General features: G+C 44.9%; 2 protein-coding genes across 3 annotated transcripts; one reads left to right on the top strand and one right to left on the bottom strand.

The window, feature by feature from the left end:
* Positions 1–779: 779 nt before the first annotated feature.
* Positions 780–5,790, bottom strand: BBS12 (Bardet-Biedl syndrome 12). The gene is made up of 2 exons (XM_059843737.1): positions 5,690–5,790; positions 780–4,313 (listed from the first exon to the last, which is right to left on the bottom strand). Exon 2 carries the CDS (start codon positions 4,295–4,297, stop codon positions 2,168–2,170), a length of 2,130 nt encoding a protein of 709 aa, XP_059699720.1. The 5' UTR covers positions 4,298–4,313; positions 5,690–5,790; the 3' UTR covers positions 780–2,167.
* Positions 5,791–5,845: 55 nt separating this feature from the next.
* LOC132326051 (centrin-2) lies at positions 5,846–10,536 on the top strand. Of its 2 annotated transcripts, none has more exons than XM_059843738.1 (5): positions 5,846–5,979; positions 7,483–7,638; positions 8,595–8,723; positions 8,822–8,959; positions 9,188–10,536. In XM_059843738.1, the coding sequence occupies exons 1-5, from the start codon at positions 5,977–5,979 to the stop codon at positions 9,275–9,277; spliced, it is 516 nt and encodes a 171-aa protein (XP_059699721.1). In that variant the 5' UTR covers positions 5,846–5,976; the 3' UTR covers positions 9,278–10,536. The 2 variants fall into 2 exon arrangements, with proteins under 2 accessions (XP_059699721.1, XP_059699723.1); XM_059843740.1 differs by lacking the exon at positions 5,846–5,979 and adding an exon at positions 6,226–6,355.
* The last annotated feature ends 328 nt before the right edge of the window (positions 10,537–10,864 follow it).

Below are 10,864 nucleotides of genomic sequence, written 5' to 3'. Positions count from 1 at the left end.
CAGTGGGGAGCAAGATGTGCCAACTCTTGAAATCTCAGCCATTTCCCAATTTCCCAAGCACATCACATGTGAAAGCTTAGCTCTGCCATCACACCATGCTCTACACAAACAGCCTTTGTGTCCAGAGGAGGAGCCTCTGCCTGGCAGGAGCTGAAATTGCCTGTGGCAATGTTGAAATCATTTCTGTGCTGCTGAGCACCATGGCACACAGGCCCAGGATCTCCACTCCATGGTGCAGAGAGCTTTAGGAGATCGGAGGCTGAGGGAGCCACACCAGAATGGTGTATTCCAAATTGCAGCAGAGGATACCTTGAGGAAAGCTTCCATGGTAATCTTCTGTGCATATCAGACAGAATTTTAAGTAACCCAAGATACAGGATGTACCTAGTTTATAAATGGTTCCGTTTCGTTGGCCTGTAGAAAAACAGGCGTTAATTAATCCAAATGTAACATCTGACAGCTTTTTTGAAAACCTCTTGTCCTGGTTTGGCATCGCAACATTTAAATATATCATTATGTGCTTTTCAAAAGCCTGATTGGAAAAATTACATCATTTTGGACTTTCTCAACATTTGGTGCGTCAGCTCCCAGTGTCTAAGAGTCCCATAAATAGATGTTGGACCACCTCAATACAATTCCTGTCTGCGATTTTCCATAACACACTTCACTCTATTCAAATAAGGTCCAAGTGGATCTTTCCCTGGGAACAGGGCTTATGCAATGCTCAGCACAGGAGGCTCAAGAAAAACAGTGTAAAGCCAAACATGAGCTGCAAACGCTTGCAGAGCAGCAGAGTCTGTTTATATTTATTTATATGTTGTGTTTCCATTTCATCCTCACTTAACAGCCCCCAGCTCCTTTTGTCTCTTTGGATCTCCCAGACACTTTCTCACAGCTTGGTACATCAAGAGTGCGGCCCAGCAGCTACATATTAAATTGCCAACCTTTTAATAATGAAAATAATAATTGCAAGATGATCAAAATGTAATCTAACGAGATCCTTATGCTGCTTGGAACTACTGTTCCAAATTAAAATTATAAGCCTCTATAGTATTTTGCCCAAATCCACCAAATTCTGGGATCTGACAGAAAACCAGAATATTTAGTTTCAGGTCAGAGACGTAACATGACTTTAATACAGATACCCCCAATAAGTATCTAAACCTTATTTGTGGATGAATTTCATTATCTGTGCTGCCAGCCATGAGCATTTTCATGAGAAAGGTCTTGAATGCAAGGATCCTCTTTAGCATCACCATTTCCATTCATTTTCCATTCTATTTTCACCAGACTGGTGAGACATTTCACTTTCAGTGTGACTCAGAATGCCAAGTTCAGAAAAAAAATATCTCCATAGTTACACACCTCTCTCTTGCAATGAAGTGCCAGCTCTCCAGTGCCCAGCTTTCAAACTGTCAGTGCTGTAACACAGCAAAAATGCTGTGCCTCAGTCACCAGGAGAGATTCAGTTGTTAGCCAGCACCTAAAACTTAGAGCAACATTTTCCTCTCTGCAAGGATAGCTGAAAGACCCCATGGAAATGATCTAAAAATCCAGTTGGCAATGTAAAAGAAAATTTTGTGTAGAGATGCATCCAGTCTGTAATACCAAAAGGAAGGATTCAGCCTGAATTGGTCAAAACCAGAGACGTTCCAGAGGGTCTACATTGGGAAATCAGAGATGTATGGACCATATAAATATGCAAAAGAAAAATCTATTAATACAATCTCTCAGTATAAAACGTAACACTCAAAGGATTTCAAGTTTAACTCTTATGTTTGCAATGTACAGAAATTAAGAAAAAGGTATTAATTAAGAAATAATTACAAATATTCTTTCATTTAAACACAAGTACAGCAATGTAATGTGAGAGATCTCCAGCATTCTTCAGAAGACATTAGGGGACATCCACACAGACAATACCATTTGCTAGAAATGCATGGCCTGGCTTAGGGATAAAGCCACAAGTGGTTTTTGTTTGTTATTTAATTCTCATTTCTAGAAATAAGAAATTACCTTGTGACTGTCTCTCATTCTGACTTCTGCTGTTACATTCTAAAGTCACAATCACATCTCACTGTTTGCTTTATAAAGACATGTAGGTTGCACCCGGGCTTCTCCCAGGGACTTACAAATTTGACTCATGGACTTACAAATCCTCAAAATCCTATAAAAACATAAATTCACTTGACACAGGTGAGTTCAGGATCTGATTCCTTCTGGGGCCTGTGATAATTTCGGCATCAGTTTGAAGCACCAGCAGCACCAGGTCCAGAGCTCTCCTCCACGCCTCTGTCTTGGCTGCAACGTTATCACAAACCTTTAAATCTGCAACCTGGTCAGGGAGGGGTTCAGAGCCACTCCTGAGCACTCCACCTCTCCTAAACTCTTCCAAAATGTAAGCTGAGGGAGAGCCACAGGCTGCTGCTTTCTGGAGGTGATGATCCACGGAGGCACCTGCTTCCAGCTCGGAGCTGGCCTTCCCAGTGTTACACAGGAGCACGGAGAGGTACCGCTTCCAGCCACTTGCCAGTGCCTGGAGCACAATGGATTTGTACTCTGCCAGCCAGGGACTGGGAAGCTCTCTCACAACTCTGTCGTTTCCCGGTCGCCCGGGCTGCACTGCGAGCGCCTGGATGTGACTGAGGCACAAGAGCTCCACTGCACCGCCCCCAGGGAAAACCTTCCCGTCCTTTAGAGCGTGATGGAGTCGATACAGCAAAGTCCAGAACTGGTCCTCGAGGAGCTGCGCCTTGGAAGGCAGGGCAGTGGTGAGCACGGCCGTGAGCAGGGGGATGCCTCCCGCGCTGATCCGTGCCGGCAGCAGCCCACCCAGATCCACCGCGCGCCCATCGCCGGTCTTCCACAGCTCCGCCCAGGCCCCATTCCCGATGGAAGAAGCGTTCAGCTGGCTCAGGTACGTCACTGCCTGGGCACCAGTGGCTGCCCCGAAGGCACACAGCACATCCCGAGCCACACAGCCAATTACCAATATCCTGCTGGCGATGCACCTTTCCATGAAGTTTTTGCACACGTTTCCTTTGACCAAAACCAGGTTTACTTCAAAGCTCATTAGAATATCCGACATTCTGCTTACCCACACATCTCCTGCCCTGCCTCCCTGTAGATTGGGATGCTCCAAGATGGTCCTTACATTAGTTGGTCTGTTAAAACCTAAGTGTCGGTACCCCTCCGTGAGGTCACCATCCATCAGCAGAACCCGGAGGGGTTTGTCTGCAAAGTGTTTGATGACTGTGGCTTGCTCTGGTGACACTAATGTGACAAAGCCTGGGGAGACACAGGAATAGCTCTCGGGCAGGCCCAGCACACAGCACGTCACAATCCCCGCGATATTAACCTGGGGAGAGCCACTGCACTCTGCTCTCTCTTGCTGATAAGCAGCGATGCTTTGTAGCAGCTTCACGCTGGTCTGGTTTCCATGGCTCAGAGCCACCGCCAGGTGTCCTAAACCACAACATCCACACACATCTGCTGATGGTCCTGAAAGGTGCCCCTGAAAATTACCTTGCTGACTTGTAAAACGGCTTTTCCCTAGAGTGCTGAAGTGTCTGCTGTGGGTTAACTTCTGTGTGATACAGCTGGAAGCAGTAACACCACTTCCAGAAAGCACAGATGAACTTTTGTCACCCGCTGCCTTGACAACAGAAGCCACTGAACCAAAGCCAGCCAAGGGTGAAACCAGGAGCTTGTTAAAATTACAATCATCTCCTTGATGGGAACAAGAATTTATTGGAATTACTTCTTCTATTGCAGAAATATCTCTCTGAAAACATAGCAAATCCCAAGGATTTGTAAGACCATCACATCCAGCTTGGCCAGTTTTGCCTTCAAAAGCCTTTGGCCTAACTCTGCTAGAACACAGCTCTTTCTTTACGTCGTGTATTGGTATTTGAAGACACTGGACTCTCTCACAGCAAGAGTTCAACCCTTCAGACATCACAGACACTATAGCTGGAACAGGAACGTTCTGCTGGAGGCACTCCACCACAGCATTGCTCCATGCTCCAACCAGGAACAACAGGGTACTCATCCCCGTCTTAAACTCCTTGTTCTGAGCCTGAATGGTTTCGTTAAGAAGCTGTCCAACAGCACTTGTCAAATCCAAACTTTCCATCAGCCTAACAGCAGAACAAATCAATGTGCTCTGGTTGGTGATTTCATCCACAATGAATTTATGTGATTTCAGTGGCCCCAGGAACGTTCTCCCAGTGGATGCTAAGGCTGAGAGTTGCTGGAGTCCTATGTGTCTCCTGGCATTCGCATCCCTGAAAGCCATGGGCAGTGGGCAGCATCTGTGAACAGATGACAAATTACTGCCCCATCCTCACAGCACACCAGAGCACAAATCACCAAAAAAATGATTTAACAGTCTACCTCTGAAGACAGCTTTCTTCCATATAAAGCTTTCTTCCTGTGAGCTTATTTTCAGAAATCAAGGGGCAGAGTTGCTGAAATGGGGCACTGTTAAACTACCATGGAATTGTTTCTGGCTGGCTGATAGTAAAGAGCTGTTAACACCCACGGTTTCTTACACTCGTGGCAGTGCAGGCTGTGTGGAACTACCACCTCCTCCTGCACTGATGTCTGGAATTTCAGTTATTTGCCTTACTTAGGGCAAAAGTTCATTAGAGCAGAATGGACAAATTACATGCCAAACTCAAGAGCTCTGTGCGGATCCTTCTTGGTAACAACAATCATGCCATGCTGACTTTAACCTTCAACTCTGGAAAAACATTTTATTCCAAATTCTGTTTAATCCAACTAACATGCATGAATACTTCATTAAGCGAAATAAAAGCAATGCCACTTCTTCATAACTTACAAACTACCAAGACTTTAAAGTTTTGACCAACTATTCATTCTTAACACATCAAAAATAAATCTTTCAGTCAAAATCTCTTCCACACCATGGTCCCGTGGCAGAAGATGTGGATTAAAATAAAGCTCCCTTTTTAAATAACAAAGTATACACACCAAGAATTGAGAAATCTTGGTCCTGAACCTCTTATGCTCAGATTCAAATCACAGAATCACAGAATGGCCTGGGTGGGAAGCACCTTAAAGGTCATCCAGTTTCAAACCCCCTGCCATGGGCAGGATCATCTTCCACCAGACCAGGTTGCTCAGAGCCACATCTGACCTGGCATTGGCCACTTCCAGGGATGAGGCATCCACAACTTCTCTGGGCAACCTGTTCCTGTCCATCACCCCCCTCACAATACAGATTTTCTTCCTAATATCCTATCTAAATCGACTGTCTGTCAGTTTGAACTCACCCCCCACCCCGTCCCATCACTATATCCCCTTGTAAATAGTCCTGCCCCATCTTTCCTGTAAGTTCCCTTCAGGTACTGGAATTTATTCACATCATTTATTCCAGCTTCCTAAAGGCCCCTTTGCATAGCTATTCCAAACCCAAAAAGCTTTTTTTTTTTTTTTTTTTTTTTTTTTTTTTTTTTTTTTTTTTATCTCCCCATCCCACACTGTGAAAGTCCACTTGAATATTATGTCGTAGTATCGCTAGGCAGAGGAAGCGCGTCCCGGCCCGCCCGCTCCACACGGCCGGGGGGAAGCCGCCCGGAGCGGACACACCGGAACTGCATAGGCGGCGGCCTGGCCGCTTCCTGCGGCCCGGAGGGTGCCCGGCAGGCCGGTGCGGGTGTCTCACCGGAGGGGCCGCGCTCCCGCCGCTTCCCTGGACACGGAGTTGCCTGGACACGGCCGCCGCTCCCTCAGGCTCCCCGCGGGCGGCCCCGCCCCCGCGCTCCCTCAGCTGTCCCTCACGGGCACGCCGCGCTGTGATTGGCCGGCGCCGTGAGGGAGGGCGGCTTCCCGCGCTCGTTCCGCCCGCTCATTGGCCGGCTGGGCGGCGCGTGCCGGTTGCGCGCGGCGGTGCGGAGCTCCCGTCCCGTTCCGTTCCGTCCGGTCCCAGCCCGGAGCGGCATTCCCGGCCGGATGGTGAGCGCGCCCTTCCCGCCGCGGGCTCCCTTCCCACCGCCGCCTCCCCCGAGCCCCTCCGACCCCTCCCGCCGACACCGTGCGTTGTGCAAACCCCCTTCAGGTTCCACCCCTGGCCAGGCCGTCGCTGCTGCCCGGTTACCTCGCACAGCGCACCCCGCAGAGCCCCCCACTCCAGGGGGAAAAACGCGCCCGGGAAAACACCGGGATTCGCAAAATACGTCACCGGCTCTCGGCATGCCTGCCTCTTCTTGGCACAGCTCACGGACCTCCGCATCGTTCGGGCCCCGGCAGCGTTGTCGGAATGGCACCGGCCAGGCCCGGAGGTGGAACCTGAAAGGGATTTGCACAACTCAGATGTGAAATCAGTGGAACAGTAAGTCTCCGTAGCCGGGAAAAGGTCTCGTGTGTCTTCTTCCCAGAGCAGCATATAAAGAGTAAAAGCCTGATACGTGTGTTAATGGCAGCACAGGGAAGTCAGGGGTGAGCCAGACAAATGGCTTTGCAGTCCAACCTGGGAGGGACAAATCACGTTGGAAAACGAAATTTCATTAACAAATAGAAGAAAATGGAATATTCAGAGTTAAAAGAGAGATCCCAGCCCTAAACATGTTAACAATTCAGCAGAGGCAAGACTCAGCAGTAACTAGGTAACAAATTCCTTGCTTTGTGCTTGTTTTATTTACTTCTATAAAGCCTAGCCACTTGGAGCTGGCGGTGGGAGGGACTGCCTTTCCTTCCAGCGTTCTGTGCAGATTCAAGACTGCAGGACGAAAATCTGTCTGCTGCCGATTTAAAACCAAAACTATAGTTGAGGAAGGCTTTTTTCCCTGCTTTATGAGTCGGGGGGGACACTCTATACTGCACTGGCTTATACCAGAGGCAGGAAAAAGGTCTCAGAAGTGTCCTGGATAATGATGCACCAGCTCAGCACAAGTAGATTAGCTCTTCTTATGGGACAGATTGTGTTGATCTCACTGCTCCCACTGGATGTTGCTGCCTGGCTCCACATCTACTCGATGGACAGTTAGCCTGGAGCCACACAGTTCCCTTTAAACTTGTTTCCCAAAGGAGTGGCTGGTTTTGAGTCTCATTTACAGCCAAGACCCTAAGCAACCACCCTCTTGAGCTGTGAGGATGCTGTACTCATATTTTTCACATAAACCTGCAGGAAAGGCAACTGGCAGGAAGTGCAGAGGGTCATGGTCACCTCAGTGGAGTGTTCATTTTCAGGCTGCCCACCTGTTTTTTTGGCATTATTCCTCGAATTGATAATCTTTCAGTTCAAAACAGAAAACAGGAAGCCCAAATCCACATTCCCCAGAAAAAAAATCTCTTTTTCTAACTTAAAGAAGTTGACCTAGAGACTCAATGTCTACCCCTTGCAGCAAGGAATGTCTCTTACCTCTACAGTATTACTGTTGTCATTTATAATGAAGTGTATTTGAAATTCTCCCAGGAAGGTGCTGTTTCTTACCTGTTCTCTCCCTTCACTTTCTGAAGGCATCCAACTATAGAAAACCTGGCTTAGGTACAGCCCAGAGGAAGAAAAGTGGCTTGAAACCTGAACTTACAGAAGAGCAAAAGCAGGAGATCAGAGAAGCTTTTGATTTGTTTGACACTGACGGATCTGGAAGCATCGACATAAAAGAACTGAAGGTTTTCAAACTTTTTTTTCTTTTTCCTCTGAGGTGAAAATATCTTTGATCTCAAAATTGTAGCTGCTTTTTGTGTTTGTCAACCCTATTTTAGAGCAGTTTTTGGAGTACAAGGAAAAGTAATGGCTTGCTGTCATGACTGGATTTGGGGTGCACTCTGCATATAATGCATGAAGCAGACAAGCTTCTCTGCTATGTGGCTGTTTAAATCTGACAGCTTTGAATAGCTGAGCACTAGAGAAACTAAACAGTTTCAGGTTTCTTGACTAAGGTGCTTGTTCCTGGGAAGTGGACTTTTGGTGTTCTGGGATGAGTATCAGAATATCAAATATTTTCTTCACCTGAGAACTAAACACAGATTTTGCACGCATTCAGGAAAGTTACAACCATGTTTGCACATATGTAATCCAAAAATTACCTGGTTTTTAATTTAAAAAAGAAGAAAACAGAGATCTGAGTTGTGTTTCAGTAACAAGTCAGGCAGTGTGTGTGCACTTGCACACATACAGAAGTACAAGGAGGAAGATGATTCTCAGTTGTCTCCCTGTGATTTTATGTGTTTGTTTTTTTGTAAGCATAAACGCTTTAAATTTACTTATCTCCTTTACTTTGATTTCTCACATACACTTTGCTCAATTTGTGCATGTGAAACCTCAATTTCTGTAAACCTCAGTTTCTGAAATCTCAATTTCTGTAACCTGAAATCATGAGTTACCTCTGCCTGATATAAGCGATTGATTTCCACTACTACACAGGAAAAATAACACCATAAGAAAATCAAACCAACACTATTATTGTTCAGCAAGATAAAGAAGATGGTAGAGGACACCAGGGTGTTTCCATAGCAGTGAGTTGTGACTAGAGTTCTGGACAAGGAAATCAAACAGGCTTTAGCTCAGCACTTCCACCAAAATTCTGGGGGCCTCCTAACAGAATTGTTTTCCTGTTTTGGCACAGGTTGCGATGCGTGCCTTAGGCTTTGAGCCAAAGAAGGAAGAGATTAAGAAGATGATAGCAGACATTGACAAGGAAGGAAGTGGCACCATCAACTTTGAAGACTTTTTGGTTATGATGACACAAAAAATGGTAGAATTCTTAGCAGAAATTCTTGTGGCAGCATAAGAGAAAAGAACATCTCGGTGTCAGGGGTTTTCTGATTAACATGTGCTTTACTCTTGGTTTAGAGCGAAAAGGATTCAAAAGAAGAAATCCTGAAAGCTTTCAGATTATTTGATGATGATGGCACAGGAAAAATTTCATTCAAAAACTTGAAAAGGGTTGCCAAGGAGCTGGGAGAAAATTTAACAGATGAAGAACTTCAGGTAAATTCTGATTTGCCAGAGCTTTTCTAACAGGCACAGACCATTCCTGTAGCTCCTAGAGATTGGATAGGAATTTAGTCCTATTCCAAAAGGGCTGAGAGATCAGAAATATGAAAAGCAGTCAAATATATTGTTGTTTTCACATGATGTGCCTCTGATTTATTGTTGTTTTAATGAGTGGATTGTGTTGTGTTTAGAGTCTGATCAAATGAACACTGTGTTTTGTAGGAAATGATTGATGAAGCTGATCGAGACGGAGATGGAGAAGTAAGCGAGCAAGAATTTTTGAGAATCATGAAGAAAACTAGCTTATACTAATATTTGTTGCCTTGCTATACAGCTGGTCCAAAAGATAACCTGGAAAAGGTTTAAAAACTGGGCTTGTGCCTCCTGCATGTTTTCTGCCATGTGAACAAAGTCTGAAAGGGCAGTTTTTTTGGTTTATTTCTCTTTTTCAACAAAGATAATTGGGGAAGGAGGGCTGCAGTACCCAAAACTGCCAAAATGAGATACTGCAGAAGTCAAGGAAGATACTGCATGGCAGGGTCCCTTCCCCTCTACCATAACAACTTCCCTGATTGCCATTTTGGCTAAAAACAGCTGTGTTTTACTATTTAACTAACAGATACTTCACTTCAGATGTGAAGATGCCCACTGCTGCTAGGAAAGGCTACTTTGCCTTTCTTAAGGTTAGTGATTGAAGGGACAAGCACAGTATTTTTTATTCCTTTGAAGGTTTTTTAGGTTATCTTTTGGTATTTGTCTCCTGTTGTTTATTTCCATAAAATACTCTAAAATTAATTGTATATTTGTCTGTATTTCTGTATGAAACACTGTTTTCCTATGGCAAGTTGGTTTTGGATTTAATGGAAAGCCAGTGTAGATTTGGCTCTTCCTTTGGAGCTCTGTGCTATCCATAAATGTTCTTGTGTTTAGCTGATCACCTGAAACCAGAATGAAACTTGAATGTAACCTGCTTGGGCGACCAAAGTTTATTGTTTATAACCAGGCAACACCTTGTGCCATTGTTCTTCCTCCCCACACATCCCCAGAGCTGCTGTTACTCCAGGATTTCAGGTACCTAAAAAGTTCAGTTCCGTGGTGCAGGAGAGTAAATTCTGTCTTGTTGACACTTACATTGCAGAGAGGATTTGCATCTGAAGTGAAAAAGTAGCTCACCATGGACATCTGTGGAGCACTGAATATATTTAAATCCATGCAGTCCAAATCCATTTTGCACATCACAAGTTTTGGCGTGGTTTTTTTTTAGTAGTACCTTCATTTTCTTCAGTATTTCTTTCGTATACTGTTAATCCAGGATTTATTGGAGAGCCACATTTCTTTCTGAATTCTAGAGCAGTGACACACAGCCTGCTATGTGATTATGTTGCTCTGCAGGAGGGTTTATCCTGTATAGACAATCAGCTTCAAAACTTTCAAATCCTGTAAAGCTCCAGAGGCCTGAGAAGTCCCCCTGTTAACATGGTGGCTGTAGATGTAATCAGTAGTACTGCAAGTGTTTTAAAATGTCTTACCTTTGTATAAGTGTGAAATAAAACTGTTTTGCAAGTTAAGAAGGTTTTGTGCTTATTCTCTTTTTTCCTTAATTATTTTAAAGTCTTAAATGGTTCACCAAGCCCATTTTCACTTTCATTTACCTCTTCTTTCTAAGAGAGGAATTCTTAGGTGCAGTAGTCTGTCACGTAATTCCTCTTCCACTCTGCTGATTAAAAGTTTCTAGTACTAACCACATATATTCAGAAAGGGAAATTTGAAGTTCTAGTTGATTATGGGGAATCCCAGAGCCTATTAGAGTGACTGTACTTTTTTTTATGCTGCCACAGGAAGAGATTGATGACTGTGGTTTACCTATGATGCATGTCACTTCTCTCTTCCTGTTCTAAT

This window comes from Haemorhous mexicanus, chromosome 4 (assembly GCF_027477595.1).
Source record: "Haemorhous mexicanus isolate bHaeMex1 chromosome 4, bHaeMex1.pri, whole genome shotgun sequence".
In the NCBI taxonomy this organism is placed as follows: Eukaryota; Metazoa; Chordata; class Aves; order Passeriformes; family Fringillidae; genus Haemorhous; species Haemorhous mexicanus.
Note: the sequence above shows the minus strand (reverse complement) of the source record. Positions and strands in the feature narration are given on the sequence as shown.

Bases quoted from the DNA above. Each gene is read 5' to 3' on its own strand.
- BBS12 (XM_059843737.1), bottom strand. From the start codon at position 4,297: ATGGCTTTCAGGGATGCGAATGCCAGGAGACACATAGGACTCCAGCAA.
- LOC132326051 (XM_059843738.1), top strand. The intron at 7,639-8,594 runs GTTTTCAAACTT...GTTTTGGCACAG, and splicing joins TCGACATAAAAGAACTGAAG to GTTGCGATGCGTGCCTTAGG. The intron at 8,724-8,821 runs GTAGAATTCTTA...CTCTTGGTTTAG, and splicing joins TTATGATGACACAAAAAATG to AGCGAAAAGGATTCAAAAGA.